The following is a 22,096-nucleotide window of genomic DNA, read 5'->3' on the forward strand; positions in this document are numbered from 1 at the left end:
GTGCTCCAAGTCACGCCTTAAAAATCAAGAAGGCATGGTTTGGAGCAACGCCAATTTTGGAGTTTTCTCATATTATAGCCCGTTGCTACCAATGAGGACGTGATGTAGACTTCCTATAATGGGTATCAGTGCTAAAAACATACATGGAGCACTGGTACCAAACAAAAAGTGTTGTTGTTGCTCCAGGAAACATCCTACCCGGCAACAACATTTCCAAATAAAAAAAAAACATCATTTTTCTCAAAAAAAACAGTGCATCCAACCCACACATCAGCAATCTGTAGCATCAATGCCAAATATATACTAAGACCACACTTTCTCAATTTCCAAAGTGTGGCTGAAGCAACGTTTTTTTCTTTTTTCCTAGAAAAAACAATACCAAGTAAGAGACCGTTTCTAAAGCACCACTTTTTATAATGTGGCACTGCTTTCTCGGAAAACAACATCGATGCCAAACAAGTATGAGATGTTCCCCATCCCTAGAGGTACTCACATTTCGATTAACCAAACCGTGGGGGGGTTTGAACCTAATCGACTTTATCATTTTTTTTTATAATATGAGTTAAAGTCGAATCGATGTAACCGGTTACCGTAGTTCTTTTTTTGTTTGCACTCAAAATTAAGAAAAAAAGGGGAAAAGTACCTAAACAAGCATGGCAAAGGGGCGAGCTGATGAGGGTAAAGTGGTGGCCGATGATTTGTCAATGCCGGATTGGTTGGTGGTTTTTTCGTCTGAAGTGAAAGCCTGAGAGGTGGTAAAGCCGCGGATATGAGAGATGAGAGAGACAGAGACATAGCCTGGGAGGTGGCAGCCCTAGTGGAGTTGAGGCAGCAACCGGCGTCTTGGTTGGTTGTTGTAGCTAGGGCTGGCTAAGCTGGCTTGGTGCTTGCCGGCGAGGCGGCAACTAACATCTTGGTTGGTTGTTGTAGCTAGGGCTGGCTAAGCTAGCTTGGTGCTTGCTGGCGAGCCATCTACCAGTGTTGTTGCATGCTTGTCTGCTTAATGGTTGGAGAGACAGAGACGGAGATAATAGGCAACAAATAGAGAAAGAGACACGGGGAAGCACCAAAGCAAGGGGAAAACTAACCACTGGGTGGGAGGTCGTTGGTCGAAGGACAATTGGTGCCAGAGAAAAAACTGGGGATTAGGGAAGACGAAGAGACAAGAGATAATGAGAGAGTGAGGAAGCCAAGGGTTAGCCTATTAGGTTTACTAGTTTAGGTTTTGAAGAAGGAGAAACTAGGAAAGGAGAAAAGGCAGACAGGCGTGCACCAAATTTATTCGATTTTAAAAAATAAAAATATAATATACATATATATACCAGTTGATTCAGTTAACCATCGGTTTTTCGCCAAGGTTAACCGAAATTTTTGGTTTTTTAAGGATATCGAACCGAACAGTTCGATTAATTGTTTGTTCGATTCAATTTCTGTCGGTTTTTTTTTTTTTTTTCAGTCCGGTTTTCCGATTTTTTGCTCACCCCTACATCCCACGTGACTACAGTGACGAATTGGGAGAGTATTGAGAACAGATCCTTACCTACGGTAAAATACCAAATTCAGTCAGTGCAGAACCGGTTCCAACAGCCATTATAGCATTTGAAATATCTCCATAAAGCATAGAAATACGAGATATTCCCGATGCAAGGCCGTTTGAACACGGGGCTTGCACTGACCGAAGTCGATCTACTACGGTGTCGGTAGGGTAGAAATGGGCAGGTGGCTTTCAATGCCGTGTTTAGGGCATTTGGGCCAGGCATTCTATACGCAAGTAGTTGCTAGTAGGGCCCATGGGAGCTAGCTTGAAATCTGATCAATCAAATTATAATGTGATCGAACGGTCCTGAAACTGAGGTCTAGCGTTTCTTCCGAAACTCAAGAGTTCCTACAGTCTTCGTTGGCAGATAAATAAAAGATATTGGGTTTTGAAATTGGGAGAAATTTTTAAAGGGGTTCACCGTTCAGTAGTTGACGCGCCCATGAGTTTATTGAAGTGGAAGTAGGGCCCATTTACTGGTTTTGTGATTGGGATCTTAATCTGACCTGTCATCTCGCTTCTGGTACAGCATTACCTTTTTTGGGTTTATCGAGACTCCCGCTCCTTGGTCCCCCCTAATATGAATCGAGAATGTGATATCCAATTTGTTTTGAATGATATTTATTATTAAGGGCAATTTTTTAAAGGGAAAAATCCACTCTATTGGCCTAATGCCATTAACTTTAAAATGCAATAATTATTTTTAAAAACGTGTTAATTCAATATTTATCGTTAATCAGTCTTCAAGTGACAATTGAAAAAGATATAAATATCTTTTGAGTGTCATTTAATTTTCTTGATCAACCATCCAAATGTTGATAAAAAATTAAGTTCCAAATTTCTGCCTTTTCTATTCAAGAAAGTTGGAGTTTATTAATTTTTTGTCAACCTTTGGATGGTTGATAAAGAAAAATAGATGATACTTAAAAGGGCATTTGTATCTTTTTAAAATGCCACTTAATGGCTGATTAACAGTTGATTAACGACAGATATAGGATTGACATGCTTTGAAAGTTCGGATACTAAATTGTCATATTTTAAAGTTCAATAACCAAAGTGGAACTAAACCCAAAGTAAAAGGTAATAATCAAGAACTTTCCCTTTTTTAAACTATTCCTAATATTTAGAAAATTGACTAATTCTACCCTTACTATTTTCTCATTGTCTTAGATTGGGTTTGGTTTGAAGGAAAAAATAGCCTTAAATTTGTATGGGTTTCCCTACATTTCCCTTCCGTTTTCCTTCAAACCAAACATACCCTTAAAATACCCTTGCTATATCTAACAATTGTCACAGAGCTCCGATCCTATTAATTCTCTCACATGCCGTTTAGGCATGACTTCAAGTATTTGATTTAATGTTAAATTATACGAAGTAGCCCTACTGTTTTTGACAATCGTTGGTGACTTTCCTACAAACTAAAAAAATAGAGACCAAGCGGAGGGGAGAAACGCACGGATTAGATTTGTCATCGTCCTCTGCACTACCTATTCTTTGTTATATTGTCATGACCAAGGTTTTTAAAACTAAATCAAACAATGAATCAGTCAGGAGTCTGATTCTCGGGTGGAACGGTCTGATTGTTTGAACCAAATAGATGGACTGTTCTAACAAAAAGTAAAAAGAAATTAAAAAAAAAAACAACCAAAACCATTGTATAGTTGGAATGGTTCAACCGCCCGAGTCAGTAATTTGTTGATCAAGTCAATGATTTTTTGCAAAATAACGATTCTGCGGTAAAATGAAACCGGTCACCGGTTCCTAATTTTTTCGGCCCGGCCGGACAGTCCAGTCCGGTTTTGAAAACCATGGTCGCGGCATCCAAAGAGTGCTTCTTGTATTTTTCTTCTTCTTCTTCTCTCTCTCTCCTGTCTGCATTCTTTCTTTCTCAGGTGCGGAATCAAAGAAACGAAGCAAGACAAATCTTTGTCGAGGGCTCTGTTCAAGTGGTTGAAACTCACGAGACCACCCTCCTTCTTCGACCTCTCAGACATCCTGTAAGGTGTAAGAGCCGAATCACGATCGAAGAGCAGCATATCCCCTTAGTAGATATTGATGACCAAATATTCAAATATGGCTCTTGGGCCAATCGTAGAGAGGTTGTCATCAAGATCAACAATAATGGTAACGGGAAACAAACTAACTCTCGAAATAACGACAACAGAAATATTCAACAGGTGGTGGAGGCCAATGTCATCAGTAAGATATGGCGGGAATCCAGATATGGTTCTGGAATGATGGAAGCATGGTGGCCGAGAACATGGGCAATGTTAGCTTACGTGCATCAGGCATCGGCGCTGATAGCTTTTTTCTTTTAGAAACAACTGCAAAGGGTCGGCGATCCACCGTCAAAGCTGATCAAGTAGACAAAAGCAATCGGGAGAGATGTTATTGGATATGGACTTGGAGATGGGCGAGTGAACAGGAGGCTTCGTTTAGGGAACACAAGGTGTCCTTCCAAGAGCCTTGCATTGAGATTGCCCCTGATTCCATTCGACGACGTTACGAGGATTCGTCCTTCACAGAGGAACAGAAACAACGACAATAATACAGACATACAGTCATCTAGCGGATTTGAGTAGTGCTGATGGCAGAGGAGAGATTTTGAAAAGCACTTCCAATGCATCGTTTCGGCACAACTCGAGCCTGTTGCCCACAAGGACCAACTGGATCCACCAGAGGAACAAAATTGGAAATCAAGGCGAGTGGCGAAATCAGCTGGGTAGTTGAAATTGAGTCTGTGGGAAGACGGTAACAGATAACGAGGAGAGGACAAGGATGACCCTGTTTTGCAGGAAGACATTCCGGAAGAATACAAGAAGGTGAAGATCGGTGCCTTGACACTATTCAATGGGTCAGTTTAATTTTGCTCGTGGCAACACTAATTTATAGCATTTTAATCCTTACGTAAATGGGAGGTCCTATTCTGGTGACCTTTATTTTTGGGTATAATTTAATATTAAAACATAAAATCAAACACAAACACATGAAGTCGTATCTAAACAGTTGGAGACGGAGAGTTAATGGGAATTGGGAAGGGTGACAGAAATAGAAAGGATACTTTAAGATATTTAATTACTAGTTTTGGCTTAATAGCTTAACCTACCATAGTTATCTTTTGTGGGGAAACATTGCTGCTCCTTGGTCATTTTCAATGCTACATCACGAAACCGTTATCGGAAATGATATATAAAAACGAAAAATGTTTAAAAAAAAAGAAGGTTTTGTCAAACCATGCCTTTTCCTTTACATCATAAAACCATTGTTATTTTCTCATAGGGTAAATCTCTTAAATTACGCTAATGTTTATGAAGTTGACAAACGGTATCCTACTATATTATTTTATGATATCTCTAATTTTTTTTTTTTTTTATAATTGTCTAAAACCTTTTTGCTCGTTCGCAACATCATCACGTGAATGATAATTATTTTAGAATTATTAAAATACTCTTATTGTTCGGAAGTTGCAGTGGACGCGGTTGCCTGCCACTCTTAGTCTCCGCGCATTCAGTTCATATGAGTAAACCCTTCGCTGGTGGTAGTTTTTTTTCACCTTCGAGAAGACGATTAACAGATATGAAGACGGAGGAAGGAGACGTTGCTGCTCTTCCACACCAGTTATTGAGTACAAAAATTTGTGCAGACCTCAGCTCTCAGCTTTGTGCAAAGTACCCATCCTCTCCCACCGCCACAGCTTTGATTGAGAATTTGAGGTTCAGACCTCGGCTCTCAGACACATTACCGGAACCATGCCATGGGCTCAGGGGTTGCAGGGGTGAAGAGAAGAAGAGGAATGGTTTGTTCACGCAGGGGTTGCAGGTTTTGTTGCAGAGATCCCTCCTCTCCGTCTCCCTCTTTTCATCGCCGATGATGCCATGATGCCCTTCCTCTTTTCATCTCCGATCTCCTTGAACCTCCCTTGCGTTTCTTCTTGAAGCTTATTGAGAAAGATGTGAGCCGCTGTCTTGCTTTTCTGTGTGCAACTCAGGTCTCAAATTTTCTTGATTAATTTGGCACAGATTTTATATATGTTTTTAGCTCGTTAAATGATTGTGTGGGTTGATTATGTTGATTGCGAGGAAGGGAAGAACTTTGAAATCATCGTACTGTGGGTAATTTTCCTGTTCCCAGTTAATGGAATTTATCAGTTCCAATAAAGTCATATCTGGATTTCGAATGACTTCCGAAGGATTAGGATTTCTGTTTTCACTTTTGTTACTATTCTTGTTGTTAAGAAGCCAATTCTTGCTCATTATCAATCGACTGCACTATTTGTTCCCAATTACAGGAGTGGCTTTATTGATAGGAACTACGGAGTGTTCAAGGCTTGTTCTTTTCATTCTTGTTGGGCTTGTTGAGTTTTTCGGTCGTGCCTTCTGTTTGTTCCCACTTCGTCCTCTTCTACTACTTTGAAGGTTTCTCCGATTTCTTATTCTTGTTCTAGATGTAGAGGGTTGGGTGTTCGGCACTCCCGCTACTACTCAACTCCGAAGCCGTCGTTAGTTGAGAGAGAGAGAGTGAGAGAGCACGAATGTGAAAGCCCCTGTTTGATTAAAAACCGGTTTGAAGCAGAGAAGCTTTGCTGTTACTGCGTGAATTGGGTTGGAATTGAGGGATAAAGGTCACACCCACACCTGATTTCTGCTGCGTTGATGGTGTCGACAACTGATGGGATGGGGGGCAAAACAATTATTGAGCAACCACCGACCGCCGCTGGGGAGAGGGATGGTGAAAAAGAAGAGAGAGGGACGAAGGGCAAAATTGGATGAAGCAAAGCTTTGGAAAAATTGGAAAGGGTTTTATTTTGAAAACTTGATAAATAATGAAGAGTAAATTCCATATTTCGTTTTCTTCCATCAGCATTTAACGATCATGTCAATTTTTATAAACTTAAAGGTACTGCAAGACTATCTAAACAATATAAATACAGTTTGTCAATTTCGTGAACAATAGGAGTAGTTTAAGAGATTTACACATTGCTTTCCTAACACCAAATCTCTCATGTGGCACGAATGTTGCATTGTTTTATAGAAAAATAGCATCAGTTCCAAACATGACCCTAATCAATTTTCGTTATATATATACTGATGAGTCTCCACTTACTAGAAAAATAAATTTCTAATTTCTTTGTTATATTTTGATTTTTCAAAAAAAACTTCCCTTATTTTATATTTTAATTTTCTAATTGGTCAAATTATTTGTTAATGAAAATTTCTCTTATTTGCTCTTTTTATGTCCAAAATTGTGTAATTGGGTCGAACTTATTAAATCAGATTGATCCAGCTTAGTATGAACCGTTATTGAAATTAGCAGGTCAGTTGGTTTTTAAGTATTCTAATAACTTGACACATGAACTCCATCTTCTTTATGTGTAGCGATTTTTGGGCACTCGGTTCCTTTTATTCCTACTTTCTTCATCTACCCGAAAATTTGTTTAAGTTGGGGAAACAACTTAATTCATTTGATCTACCACTTAATGGCTTCCAAAACTTAAGTTTGCCACAGTGGGTCCATAAGACAAAGACAGTTCATGTCCACACAAATATTTTTAGAAAATTATAGATGAAATTTTCACATAACCTATAGAAAAAAATTAATGAATTAATAATTTTCTTTTTTACTAAAAATCTAATAGAAAAATATTTTATTCAAAATTTAATTAATAGTGAAATTCGTATTTAAACAAAACATGTTACTTCATAATGAAATCAGTAGTGGTTCTAATATTTATTTCAAGACATTTTTAAAAACATATATAGTTGATTTGGCAGACCAAACTAAATCAATCAAGATTTATTCTAATTGGTAACTGATGAAGCACAATTTGGTCGGTTTTAACTGTCGATGATCTTGCCTCTGAGTTGAGTAACAGGGACCTGAAACGGAAGGAGAAGAGAAGCTCCGGGGAGAACCCGGCGTAAGGGCTCCGAAGCTCAAGTTAGAATCCTTCAAAGGCAAGAATAACCAGATAGCGCGAAAGTTAGCATACCTCGTTCCTGGGGGGTAGAAGCCTTTTATAACCACCTCGCGCACTCACTTCCAGGCCTCCGTCAGGTCGGGCATGATTACTTCTGAACTCCTGCCAGTTCGGGTGTCATTTCCTCTGGCCGGACAGAACCGCCACTGTTCCTTTTGTCGGAGCCGTCTCTGCGGCTAGTGACGACGGTTGCAGGTGGCGGTGGCAGGAAGCCGTTTGAAATGCGGCTGTCAGGCATCAGATCCCAAATCAGTCAGGTGCGTCACCCTTGGATACGGACGTCCTTGGTGTCGGGTACGTTTGGCTGGCCTAGTGCTTTAGAAGTGAAGTGTTGGAGTGGCGAGCGAGGTGTCTTGAGTTCGGTTTGGAGTGTTCTGAGCTGCCATGGGCCAGCTCGGGTCAGCTTCGTGAGGCATGGGGCCCAGTATAGTTCGGGCTCCTTGCAGGGAGCTCGGGTTCTCAGTAAGGAGCTCGCTCTTAATAGGGAGCTCGGGCTCCCAGTAGGGAGCTTGTTCTTAATAGGGAGCTCGGATTTTAGGGAGCTCGCTCTTTACAGGGAGCTCGGACTTAGGGAGCTCGGGTTCTTACTTAGGGAGCTCGGATCCTTAACAGGGAGCTCGCTCTTAACAGGGAGCTCGGGTTCTTAGGGAGCTCGGACCTTTAACAGGGAGCTCGCTCTTAACAAGGAGCTCGGACTAAGTACAGCGGTCTGGAGTTCGGGCTCGGTAGTGAGCTTGGACTTGCTTCTGATGTTCGCTTTGGGCGCTCTACTGTCCCGAGCTGCTTGCCTCTGCCACGTGTTGGGCGATCGCGAGGTCAGGCCAAATTTCCCTTCATCAATTGCCCCCCACTCCCTGCGACAACGGTCCCGTCTTGGCGCGAGGAGTTTGCAAGGTAGCAGGAGGGTTTTGGTCCGTGCTGAGCGCGCTTGCTCTAATTTGATTTTCAAAAAAGGGCGCGCGTTTGGGAGTCGTGACGGCAGTTGTTCGGGAGTTGCGCTGCAGACGCTTTTATTGCGAGGAGACGTGCGCCGATACCCCGTCAGTTTCGGGAAGACGCGTGCCGACACCTGTCCCCTGACAAGACGTGTGCGACGCTCCGTCAGTTTCGGAAAGACGTGCGCTGATTGGTCTTGGAAGACGTGCGGCTTAGCGCGGCTGTGGGCCGTTGGATTGGCTTCGATCTGGGCCGTCGCTTTCCGGCCGCTATGGATATAAATAGTGCACGGGGGGGGGGGGGGGGGGGCGTCCTTGCTATTGTTGTACATCTTGAGCTCGCGTCCCAGGTTTCCTTGCTTGTTTGAGCTCTCGCGGTCCGCTTCAGTCTTCTTCCCGGGTGAGTGTTTTTGGAATCCCGTTCCGTTTCCCGATGTCTGGTTTGGGGGGTTCAGACTGTTCAAGCGGGTCTGATGTAGGTTCTACGAACCAGTTTGCGTCATCCGGTAGTTCAAGTGAGCCCGATGTAGGTCCTGAGGAAGGGGTCGGGCCTACAGCCCGAGGTGCTTCGGGTAGGTCGGCGTCCACCTCCCGTCGTGGCCGGGTTGTACATCAGTTCGGCCCTTCGACTATGACGCCTGAGGAACTTCAAACCCTCGTAGACTACTATGACTTGCCCAGTGAGTACGATTACTTTATCCCTACGGGCAGCTTCCCTTGGGAACACGGTCCTGATGAGATCGTGATTTTCCGGGAACAGCTCACTGCGGGGCTACGACTGCCCTTCCACCCTCTTCTTGTCGAGGTCCTAAACCACTTTGGTGTGTCGGGCGGCCAGCTTCACCCGAACTCCATTAGGAACTTAGTGGGAACGATCTCTTTATTTTGCGACGAGAACTTTCCTCTGGATCTGGAGATTTTCTCTTTCATTTTAATGCTGAAAAAGCAAGTGGGTCCCCTTCCTGGGCGTAGACGGGCATACTACCTGTCCCCTCACCCGGGCTTCAAGCTCTTACACGGACTCCCCAATAAGGTCCCAGCATGGAAGCGGAACTATTTCGGGGTGCGAAGTGCGCTGGGGTGGCCGTTTCAGACCGGCTGGGGGATGGCCGCTCCTGATTCCGGCATCACACTTGATGAGGAGACGGCGAAGGGCCTCCGGCAATGGGCGCGGCTTGCGCTGGATTGCCAATGGTATCTGACGGAGGCCAAGCTTATTGCTGCGGGCCTGAGTTCGGGTAGGTTCTTTCCCCAGTGATCCTGTCTTGCTCTTCTTTTACGTGTCTTACTGATGCCGAACTCCTTTTCGCAGGTACAATGGATTCTCGAGGCACCCGAGGTGGGCACTTGTTCGAGGGCATGAAGAGGAGAAAGCGGGTGGCTAAGCGAGCTCGCGCCGAGCCATCCCGGACTGCGGAGCCCGAGGTGCCGGATTATCCGGCAGAGGAGCCCGAGATGGTTCCTCCTATGCAGGAGCCGGTGGGGGCTCCTTATGCCGAAACCACACACACGGGGGCTCCCGCCTATTCCGAGTCCGCTCATTTGCGAACTGGGCTGTCGGGCTCGGAGGCCCCGGGGGACTTCAAGAGCGTGCTGTCGCCTGTTCATGCTCTTCAACGGAGTAAGGAGGCGATGTTTCCCGAGGAAGTTGCGGCGTGGACCGAGCTCCCTCTGCACCAAGTGGCCTGCCGTGCCGTTACTCATGCCATGGTGGTAAGTGATCCCTTCTTTAGAGCTCGGCTTTTATTCTTTTATTCATTTCTTTGATCCCGTTTTCCTTTGATAGGTGAACTCTTCCATTCACGCCTTGGCGAACCAGGTGGAGAAATGCTCGAGGCAGGCGCGAGCTGTCGAGGAGGCTGCTCGGACTGCCGAGGAGAATGCTCGTGCTGCTGATGCTGCTGCTCGCCTTGCGCGGTCTAGGCAGGTGAGGTCTCAGAGGGATGCCGAGGCCATGGGAGTGGTGGTGCAGCATATGGCGGAAATGAAGCTGGACTTGGAGCACCAGGTCGAGTCTCTTCAGGAGGATATCAGGGAGAGGACTCAGATCTTCTCTCAAGGCATCGAAGACGCGAAGAAGAAGGCTGTCAGCGATTACATTGCTTCGCCGGATTTCGATGACCTGATGGTAGACTCCTACAGGAGGGGTTTCAAGCTAAGTCGGTGGATGATCCGGAATACGTACCCCGACCTCGATACCAGCGCCATATCCACTTCGCACATCACTCGAGAGATGGCTAATGCTGCGGATGCCGAACCGGACTCCGAGGGGGAGGCAGGTCCTTCGGGCGCTGTCGAAGTGGCTTCTGATAATGACGAAGTGGCCCCTGGCTTGTGAAATGAAATGTACACTTCATTTTTTTTTTGAATGTACACATCTATTCTGAAATGAAATGGCTTTTTGTTCATGTACTGGTTGTCCTGTCATCGAGCTATATATATATTTTTTTGCCGAACTGATCATTTCGGTCCTTCAGTTCGTTTTCTGATATGAAATGTCTTCGGGGTACTTGGTGGCCTATAGGTAGTACCTTCTCAAGTTGACAACGTTCCATGCTCGGGGTACTTGTTTTCCTTCTAGGGTTCCGAGCTCGTATGCTCCCCCACTGAGTGCTTTCTTTACTTTGTAGGGACCTTCCCAGTTCGGTCCAAGTTTCCCTACACCGGGTTCGGGCACCATGACCTTACGGAGAACCAGGTCGCCGACGCGGAAGTTCCTCTTTTTCACTCGCGCGTTATAATACCGAGCTACCTTTTGTTGGTAGGCCGCAGTTCGGATGTGTGCGAGGTCTCTCACTTCGTCCAGTAGGTCGAGGTTGGTGCGTAACTCGCCCTCGTTTGTTTATTGGTCGTACGCTTATAGCTGCAACGTAGGTACTTCGATTTCCGCTGGGATTACTGCCTCGGTGCCGTATGTGAGGTTAAAGGGGGTCTCACCTGTGGCGGTTTTTTCCGTAGTTCGGTGTGCCCATAGAATACTTGGTAGTTCGTCTGCCCACAAACCTTTGCCTCGGTCCAATCGCGCTTTCAGTCCGCGGAGGATGGCTCTATTCATTACTTCTGTTTGGCCATTTGCCTGTGGGTGTGCGACCGATGTGAAGTTTTGACTAATTCCCATACTTCGGCACCATTCTTGGAACTTGATATCTTCGAACTGTTTGCCGTTGTCGGAGATCAGTACCCGAGGTAGCCCGAAACGACATACAATGTTCTTCCAGAAGAAGTTTTGTATGTTTCGGGCTGTAACTATTGCCAGGGGTTCGGCTTCTATCCACTTAGTGAAATAATCTACTGCCACCACTAGAAATTTTCTTCCGCCTGTCGCTGGTGGTAATGGCCCCAGGAGGTCGATCCCCCAATGGGCGAAGGGCCATGGGCTGGTGAGGTATTTGAGGTCGGCGGCGGGCTGATGGTGGATGCTGGCGTGCTTCTGACACTTATCGCATTTTCGGACGAGCTCGATTGCCTCTGTCTTCATCGTTGGCCAGTAGTATCCTTGTCGAAGTGCCTTTTGGGCGAGGGCTCTACCCCCCATGTGTCCGCCGCACAAGCCTTCATGGATGTCGCGGAGTACCAGCTCGGCTTCGGCTGGGGGCAAGCATCGCAGATAGGGGAGCGTGTAGGATCGTCGGTACAACTGTTCGTCTATCATGACGTATTTGGCTGCCTGGCGCTGCACCCTCTTGGCTGCGTTGCGGTCCGCGGGGAGGGTTCCGTCTAACAGGAAGCTCGCGAGTGGGTCGATCTAGCTTGGCTCTGCTTTGGTGACGGGAGCGACCTCTTCTGCCCCACCGAGAATGCTGGGCCGAGGTAAGTCCTCTACGTACACCGTTCTCCTGGCGTTGTGGCTCGTGCTAGCCAGTCGGGACAGGGCATCGGCCTCAGCGTTCTCTGACCTCGGGATTTGCTTGATGAAGTGTGACTGGAAGTTGAGCAGAGCTTCCCTTACTTTAGCAAAGTACGCAATCATAGTGAGCTCGCGTGCTTCGTACTCGCCTGTAACTTGGTTGACCACGAGCTGGGAATCACTGCAGATAACCATGTGCTTTGCTCCGACCTCGTGCGCAAGGTTTAGCCCGGCAATCAGTGCCTCGTACTCCGCCTCGTTGTTGGATGCCGCGAACTCAAAGCGTAGTGCGTATTCCAGTTTTGTTCCGCTCGGTCCGCGTAGCACTATTCCAGCCCCGCTGCCTTGTTGGTTCGAGGAGCCATCTACGTGAAGGATCCAGGGCTCCTCCTCCCAGTTCGCGCTTGGTCTAGCCAGGAGAGATGCCACACTGGCTGCTACTTCACGGGGTTTGAACTCGTTTGGCTTGGGAGCTCCGAGTTCGCCCGAACTGGGGATCTCGGGCTCGACTGGCTCAGGGGCTTCGAGGCTAAACGTGCATTCTGCGATAAAATCTGCCAAGGCTTGGGCCTTGATGACAGTTCTTGGCTTGTACTGGAGATCGTACTCGCTGAGTTCGATGGCCCACTTCGTCAACCGGCCGGAGACCTCGGGTTTGAGTAAAACTTGTCTCAGAGGTTTGTCGGTCAGGACGATGACGGTGTGGGCCTGGAAGTACGGGCGGAGTTTCCGTGCTGCTACCACCAGGGCATACGCTAGCTTTTCTATCTGCGGGTACCTTGTCTCTGCTCCCTACAAGATTTTACTAACATAATATATGGGTCGTTGGACCCGGTCTGCCTCCTTTACTAGTACCGAACTGACCACCTCGTCGCTAGCCGAGAGGTACAGCTCTAAGACTTCGCCTTCCTCGGGCCGAGCTAAGGTTGGCACACTGGCGAAGTAGCCTTTTAGCTCGTCAAACGCGAGCTGACAGTCTTGGGTCCATTCGAACCCTTTGCCTTTGATTGCTTTGAAGAAGGGTAGGTGCGATCTGCCGACTTGGACATGAAGCGGCTTAAAGCGGCTATGCGGCCGTTTAGCCTTTGGACTTCTTTTATTTTCCGAGGTGGTCTCATATCTAGGATGGCTTTTATTTTGTCTGGGTTGGCCTCGATGCCGCGTCGATTGACAACGTAGCCCAGGAACTTGCCCGAGGTGACGCCAAAGACACATTTGTTGGGGTTCAATTTCATGTTATACTAACGTAGGATTTGGAAGACAGAATCTAAGTCTTGTATTAATTCTTGTGAAAACTGTGTTTTGACGACCATGTCGTCTACATAGCAATCTATCTTTGTGCCGATCAGGGGCCGAAACAGCCTATTTACAAGTCTTCGGAAGGTCGCCCCGGCGTTTTTTAACCCGAAGGGCATGACCTTGTAACAGTATAGACCGAACTCGGTTATGAAGCTGGTTTTTTCCTCGTCGGATTGGTCCATCCGGATTTGGTTGTAGCCTGAGTAGGCATCCAGGAAGCTTAGCAATTCATGTCCCGAGGTCGCGTCCACTAGGCGGTCGATCCTAGGAAGGGGGAAGCAGTCTTTCAGGCAAGCTCGGTTCAGGTCGGTGTAGTCGACGCACATGCGCCACTTGCCGTTCGCCTTTTTCACCAGCACAGGGTTGGCCACTCAGCTCGGGTAATGGACTTCCCTTATAAAGTCTGCCGCGAGGAGCTTTTCGACTTCCTCGTCGACCGCTTTCCAGCGCTCTGGGGCTAAGTTCCGTTTCTTCTGTCTAACGGGTCTGACTAAAGGGTCAGTGTTAAGTTTGTGAGTTATAAGACTAGGGTCAATACCGGGCATATCGGCCGCGGACTATGCAAAAATATCTAAATTTTGGAGTAAAAAACTTACCAGTTCGGTCCGTAGAGGTTCCTTGACAGAAGCACCAATCTGGAGTGCGCGAGCTGGGTCCGTAGGTGAGGTCGGGATCGCGACTGTTTCTTGTGTTGGCGAGGCTCGTTCTTCGCCTTGCTCCGTAGGCCGCTCCAGATCGAGGTTGCCGGCCGGCTTGGGCTTGCCCTTTAGGGCGGCAACGTAGCACTTGCGGGACTCGAGCTGGTCGCCCCGCACTACCCCCACATCGAAGTCCGTAGGGAACTTCATGGCCAAATAGTAGGTGGAGACCACCGCCCGCAGGATATGCGTGATTGGCCGTCCTATTATGGCATTGTATGGGGAGGGGGTCGCGGCTACCAGGAAGCCGTGGTTGAGTCTGACCGCACAAGGCCATGTGCCGACTTCCACGGGCACCGTTATTTTTCCAAGGGGCCTGACTTCCTCCCCGCTGAAGCCCACCAGGGGAGTGCTTGCAGGTTTTAGTTCACTCCTTGGCAGCTGTAGCCGATCAAACGCCGACTTGAAGAGAATGTCCGCCGAGCTGCCTGAATCTACGAGAAAGCGCCTAACCTCGAAGTCGCTGATCCTGAGTTTAATGACAAGTGCGTCGTCGTGAGGGTAGCGAACTCCCCGCGCGTCGTCTTCTGTGAAGAGGATCGGCTCCTCGGTCTTCGGCCTTTTTAGGGGGTTCCGCTCCTCGAGGACTGCTTCGCGGACTGAGGTCCGGGCTGCTGCTGATGTGCATCCCGCCACCACCGAACCTCCCACAATTACATGGATGGTTCCCCGAACTGGCCTTTCTGCCGGAGGCTGTCGCTACATCATTTCGGCAGGCCTGCTGCTAGTCTCGGGGGCGTCCTTTAAGTGTTCGCCCGGCTGATCCGCTTTATTGCTATTATTGTTGTGCTGTACAAAGTTTCTTAAGTATCCGCGACGGATGAGCCCTTCTATCTCGTCTCGGAGGTTATTGCACTGCTCGGTACTGTGACCGTGGTCCCTATGGAAACTACAATACAAATTCTTGTTTCTTTCGTTCGGATTTCCCTTTAGGCGAGGTGGCCATTTCACGTATGGGGCGTCCTTGATCGTCATTAGGATCTCGGTCCGCCTCGTGTTCAGGGGCGTGTAATCCGTCCGAACTGGCAGGGGAGCTCGGAACGACTGGTTCGGTTTTGGGTCCCGGGCCGGGTTTCTTCGGTCGACCGAGCTAGAGGGCTCGCCATCCCTCTTTCTTTTCTCGTTTCCGCCCTCAGTTCGCTGGTTGATTTCCTTCGTTCTCATGAACTTGTCCGCGAGCTTGAGGAACTCGGCCACGGTCGCGGGCTAGTTGGCTACCATGTGCCATTTGAACTCCTTGTGCGTCACCCCTCTTTTTGCTGCGGCGAGCTGCACCGCGGAATCTGTAAGCATGCCTCGTTGAATCGCTTGATGTAGCCCCGTATGGGTTCTCCTTCCCTCTGGACTACCGCGAAGATGCTTTCCTCTGCTCTGGGGCACCTTTTGCTGGTGACAAAGTGTGTAGTGAAGACCTGCACGAACTGAGCCCAACACTTTATCGATCCGGGGGCCAGGTTCCTGTACCAAGTGCGGGCTACCCCCTTGAGGGTGGTGTTGAAGGCCACGCACATGCATGATTCGCTGGCTCTGGCGAGGTGCATTTGGGACTGGAAAGCGTCCACGTGGTCGTTGGGGTCGGAGGACCCGTCATACTTGTCTAGGGGCGGGAGCTTGAAATCTCTGGGCAAGGGGACTGCCAGGAGTTTTGAGGCGAGGGGGGAAGGAAATGAGAGAATCGGGGCGACTCCTATCTCGTCCGAGCTCGTCTCGCCTTTGCCTCTGAGCTCGGATAAGACGCGGGTGGCGGTTCGTCGACTTCGGCGGCGCCTTCGCTGCTGAGTGGGCCTTGTACTGGCGCTGCTGGCCTCCGTGTTGCCGAGCTCGATGGGCTCGGAGTGCTGGTAGTCCGCTGCTGCCAGTGCGCCGAATCGGTTTTCCACCAGTGGGGATTCTGGTTTGGAGACCCGAGGTGCCGACCTTGCGGGCGAGGTTCCTGATCCACCTGCGAGCCGCAAGGCGGGGATGACTTTTCTTTCTCTCCGGCCTGGGGACGAGGCCTGGCTGTTTGGGGGATTTTGGGGCCTAGAGGCCTTTCCTTGGTGGAGGCGCCCATCCTGCGGAGAGGCCTTGACTGGCTTCGGGGCAGGGTGGCGAGGTGGAAGTAGTGGTTGGTTCGGTGTCAGTTGGGGGAACTGCTGTTGATAGTGGTATTGGGAGAGGTTGTGCAACACTTGGTGCTGGTGGAGCTGGTGTTGCTGGAACTGCTGCATCTGGGCTTGCATTGCCCGCATGCACTGCATTAAGTCGTCCAACCGATTTTGGCTAGCTGCCAGGGGGACGGCGGTTGGTTCAGTGAAGGTAGTCTCGATGGGAAGAGGGAAGGGGATGTTTGCGGAAGGTAGGCTTACAGGCGCCACTACTTGTGGCGTAGTCAGATTGGGGATTCCATCCACCGAGAGGGGGATGGTGAACTGCCCGACACACACCACGGGAACTTGGGGCTGTTCCCCGGTGGTGTTTGTCTCTGTGCCGCGTCCGGCGTTGCTGGATGAGGCCATGTGTATTGAGTTTCTCAGAGAAGAAGAAAAGGGTATGAAAGTTTTGGAGGGAGGCCTTTTGAAGCGTTCCCACAGATGGCGCCAATTGATGAAGCACAATCTGGCCGGTCTTAGCTGTCGATGATCTTGCCTCTGAGCTGAGTAACAGGGACCTGAAACGGAAGGAGAAGAGAAGCTCCGGGGAGAACCCGGCGTAAGGGCTCCGAAGCTCAAGTTAGAATCCTTCAAAGGCAAGAATAACTAGATAGCGCGAAAGTTAGCATACCTCATTCCTGGGGGGTAGAAGCCTTTTATAACCGCCTCGCGCACTCACTTCCAAGCCTCCGTCAGGTCGGGCATGATTACTTCTGAACTCCTGCCAGTTCGGGTGTCATTTCCTCTGGCCGGACAGAACCGCCACTGTTCCTTTTGTCGGAGCCGTCTCTGCGGCTAGTGACGACGGTTGTAGGTGGCGGTGGCAGGAAGCCGTTTGAAATGCGGCTGTCAAGCGTCAGATCCCAAATCAGTCAGGTGCGTCACCCTTGGATACGGACGTCCTTGGTGTCGGGTACGTTTGGCTGGCCTGGTGCTTTAGAAGTGAAGTGTTGGAGTGGCGAGCGAGGTGTCTTGAGTTCGGTTTGGAGTGTTCCGAGCTACCATGGGCCAGCTCGGGTCAGCTTCGTGAGGCATGGGGCCCAGTATAGTTCGGGCTCCTTGCAGGGAGCTGGGGTTCTCAGTAGGGAGCTCGCTCTTAATAGGGAGCTCGGGCTCCCAGTAGGGAGCTTGTTCTTAATAGGGAGCTCGGATTTTAGGGAGCTCGGGTTCTTAGGGAGCTCGCATCCTTAACAGGGAGCTCGGGCTCCTAGTAGGGAGCTCGGACTTAGGGAGCTCGCTCTTAACAGGGAGCTCGGACTTAGGGAGCTCGGGTTCTTAGGGAGCTCGAACCTTTAACAGGGAGCTCGCTCTTAACAAGGAGCTCGGACTAAGTACAGCGGTCTGGAGTTCGGGCTCGGTAGTGAGCTTGGACTTGCTTCTGATGTTCGCTTTGGGCGCTCTACTATCTCGAGCTGCTTGCCTCTGCCACGTGTTGGGCGATCGCGAGGTCGGGCCAAATTTCCCTTCATCAGTAACAAAACATTTATATTTCTTGACCCATATTCTGGGTTAGTGTTTGCCAAATTTCAACATCAATACAAATAATGATGTGTGGGGCCTAAAACATTCCATTGAGAGGTAAATAGATTTTATAATGATAAACATTAGAATATTATTTATAATTATAATCAAAATTTAAATTAATTATTAATTTTATTGGTTTGCTTTTATTATTTCTCTTATTATATTATCTTTTTTCTCCTATTATTATTTTAGATATTTTTATCCATCTTATTTCAATATTGAAAGTTTAACATAAACTAATTTTTTAAAAGGTTTTAACTTAAACATTAATATTTTAATACATTAATGAAAAATTAAATGCTATTATTTAGAATGTGGTGAGGGATATATATATATATATATATATGTATATATATATATGTCTTATTTTTTCTATATTTTTGAAGTTTTCTATATTTATTTATATTTAAAAAAAAATATTACATAACCATGACTTCATAGGTTGATCAATTTGACTTAGATTGTTGAATTGCTTAGCCACCAATTGGATAAAAAATGGTTTTATTTTTTAGTTAATTTAAAATATATAAGTTTATATTGTTAAAAATATTGAGATAGATCTAATTAATAGCATTTATTAGTGAAAAATAACATAAATATGATATTTAATAAGAGAAAATGGGATTTAATACCTTAAGTGTAAGACTTAATGAGAGGGGATTAAATAAGGTGGAAAGTAATAATTGAAGTTACATTTTCAAACATTACAATTAGAGATGGTCTAAATAGCTAAATACATAAATATGAGCATTTTAACAGCCATTAAAGTTATAAGAAAATGACTTTTATACCCATTCTCAAACAAATAAATAGAGAATAATTTTAGTCCAAAAAAAGTTTCACATTGCATTCACACTTTTATACATACTAGTAAGCATGCATGTGCTTTGCACATGGCAATTATAGATGATGATAATGATATTTATAATATATCCAAAAGTTTCAATAAATTTGTATGTATCTTTTTTATTTATATATTTTTTATTATTAATCAGATGTATATTGCAAAATCCAAATATGATTATATAAACACCTCATCCAAATATGTGCTAATCGAATTGAGTTGTGAAGTTTCAAGTATCATTGACAGGCCTACATACTTGGCAGGGATGCAAACGGATTGGATTGGATTCGAATAAAGGTATATTCGAATTTGATCCAATAGTATTAACAACAGATCCAATTGCATCTCATAAACTTGGATTTAAATTCAAATCTGATGAAAAAGTCAAATATTTGGATCTAATCCATTCCAATTTAATTTAAAAAATAATAAAATATTAAAAGAAAATTTAAATATAACAATTTAAACAATTTAAACAAAAAAAAATACAAGTATCTTTTCAACTATTTTCATCATATATATACATTTTTATAAACACAAAAGTGTTAAGCATACTTTTGTAATAAACAACCATGGGTTGTGCCCTTGAACATTTTTCCACTCAGTTTGGGGGTACTTTTGTAACAAACACCATGGTTGAACAATTTCTACTTAGTTTAGGTGATTATGCTACTATATATATTTAGATGGCAAAACAAATAGATCTTAATGAAAGATTGATTAAGTGAATAGGTTGCAAACTACAAGAGGTCTTTTAATAAAATGCAACTATTAGAGGGTGTTCTAGTAAATGACCCTAAAAAGAATTGAATGTTCTATTCAATGTTTTAAAAAATAACTTAGAATCGGAACCGTTATAGACACCAGTTTTCGGGTTTTGACCATCTAATTCGAATAGACGATCCATTATGACAAAAAAACAATTAAAATTAAAAACAACAAAAAACCATTAAATGAGTCGATAGTTCAAGTGCATAGGACAAATGGATCGTTTACCAATTAAACGGATTTTGGCTAAAGATCAAATTTGAAATAAAACGGAACCGATTGCCTAAACAACTCTAAGGCCAGATAATCCAACCATTAAAGTCAACGACATTTTAAAAACCATGGTTCTACCTTGTTTTCACGCAGAGTTATAATATGACTACTTTATGAGTATTCGTTATTATTAGTAATAAATATGGTGGTATTTAATGTACTATTTACTTGAATGGCAAATTCGTTATTTATACTACAAAACTGGATGGGTAAAATTGTCACTTGAGAAATCAGGTCTTTTTTTTTTTTTAAATTTATACACTAAAGACTAAAATTGGCCATCCGCTACTAAAGATGTAGAGAAAGGGGGCAGTTGATATTTTAAAGAAAAGAAAGGTAGGCAATATAAATTAAATAACATCATTTTTAGGAAAATGAAAAAGTATACTGGCATATTGCTAATTTGGATGGGGAAATTTGTCTTTGATATTTCCAATGCAACTGCATTAATTGATTCTTCCTGTTTTTGCATAAAACAATTATACATGTCAAAATGCCAACGCAAGTGTATTTGACATACTTAATCAACTCAGTCTGCAATCTTAGAAGGGTTAGATTTGGATTTTCGGTCTGCAAACTGGATATAGGCTCAAAAGTTTGGCTGTTTGGGTTTTTCTTTTCTTTTTTTTTTTTTTTGAACTGGGCCTGGGCCTAGACCTTAAATAGCCTGAACCCGGCCTAATCTTATTGTATCCCAATTCAAATCTGGCCTGATTTTAATTATATATATACACATGCCCTCAAAAGAAATATATAAGTTCAGTTTGGAAGTAGTACAAATATATACAAAATACAGGGTTTTGCATGTTACAAATTTATATCTATACTCCTTCCAAACTAAGCTATATATATACATATATAACCTCATATTTATATGATTATATGCATACATACATTTATATCAAATTTTAATATAGACTCTGACCAACCCAAATCCGACGCAGGCCCAAAATCAAGCCCAATTCATCAAATTTCAATACAACCTGAGTCCTGAGCCCAGGTTGGAGAATTCAGGCTTTACGGGCCAATTAATGCAAGCATTTGAAATAAAAATAGCCACGGTACCCAATATCACCTATATATCTGAAGACCCCAGATATAGGCTCAAGTTAGATGGGTTTTCAAAATGTAACCTTTGGTTTTTCCAAACCTGGAAAACTTAAAATGCCCTTCGGAACATTGATTTCAAATCGAAAAAAGCTGAAACCCAAAATTCCAAAGCTTCATTTGAAAATTTTGTGCTTCTGAAATCAGACCCAACCTATTGACAGCCCTAATCATTTTGTGTCCGTCAGGTCGGACCTAATCCATTGACAACCCTAACATAACAGAAAAAAATTGACTACCCTAGCAGAAACTACATCCCCAAAACGAATTTTTATTACCAGTCCAACTCCGCCATGAGATGCAGAGCATGGGCTTTGTTGATGACCTCCACTCACTGCCCATGTGTTGAATACCTCTACACCACCTTATCTTCGGTAGATCAGTCAATGACTCAATTGGGATCCGAACATAAGTAATGGCCTGGCACACCTTTCGATGGAAAAAACCTCTGCAACTCCTGGATCTTTCTAGCCATTAGGCTTGAAGCTTATCAAACGAGCAACCTTTAGAGTTCAAACCGTTAAACAATTCTCTGAGTGCGCTTCTTCAAGAGTCATCTGCATTGTTAGAAGTATTACTTCTTTTCACCGTCCAAAAACACTTTCCATTTGTAAGGTATCGATTTGAGGACCTCCCACTCACCCAACTAAACCGAAACAGGATGAATTAATTGGTTAACTAGTTTACTGGTTTAGTTTGTTATCAGTTGGGTTATTTAGTTTTTTATATTTATATATATATTAAATAAATATAATATACTATATTATAAATAATAAATAGTATATTACAATATGTATTAGGGCTGCAAATAAGTTGGAAGACATCTGATTTAAATCTGAATTCAACCTGGTAAGAGTCAAATTCGGTTGGATCCTAACAAATTGGATCAAATTGGAAAAATCAATCAATTTAGTTAATGTATTGAATTTGAATTCCTCGATCCGATTCGCCATAACCTGATTGGATCAGTTAGTTATGAAATATTATGGCTCATTTACTAAAACATTCCTTATAGTTTAATGAATTTACTAAAATTTATCATATATTTTGTATTTTACTAAAACACTCCATATGATTCACAACCAATTTACTTAATTGACCTTTCATTAGATTGAAGTGATAAATAACAATTTTGATCTTAGTGTCTATTGGGAC

At 44.9% G+C, this 22,096-nt stretch overlaps 1 protein-coding gene across 1 annotated transcript; it reads left to right on the plus strand.

Annotated features, from left to right (window-relative positions):
• The first annotated feature begins 8,795 nt into the window (after positions 1-8,795).
• Positions 8,796-10,841, plus strand: LOC148801998 (uncharacterized). Its single transcript, XM_088899489.1, has 2 exons — positions 8,796-10,162; positions 10,236-10,841. Exons 1-2 carry the CDS (start codon positions 9,767-9,769, stop codon positions 10,785-10,787), a joined length of 948 nt encoding a protein of 315 aa, XP_088755615.1. The 5' UTR covers positions 8,796-9,766; the 3' UTR covers positions 10,788-10,841.
• Positions 10,842-22,096: the final 11,255 nt, after the last annotated feature.

The sequence above is a fragment of the Nelumbo nucifera genome, chromosome 2 (assembly GCF_055504915.1).
Source record: "Nelumbo nucifera cultivar China Antique chromosome 2, China Antique-T2T, whole genome shotgun sequence".
Lineage (NCBI taxonomy): Eukaryota > Viridiplantae > Streptophyta > Magnoliopsida > Proteales > Nelumbonaceae > Nelumbo > Nelumbo nucifera.

Bases quoted from the DNA above. Each gene is read 5' to 3' on its own strand.
- LOC148801998 (XM_088899489.1), top strand. From the start codon at position 9,767: ATGGATTCTCGAGGCACCCGAGGTGGGCACTTGTTCGAGGGCATGAAG. The intron at 10,163-10,235 runs GTAAGTGATCCC...TTCCTTTGATAG, and splicing joins CCGTTACTCATGCCATGGTG to GTGAACTCTTCCATTCACGC.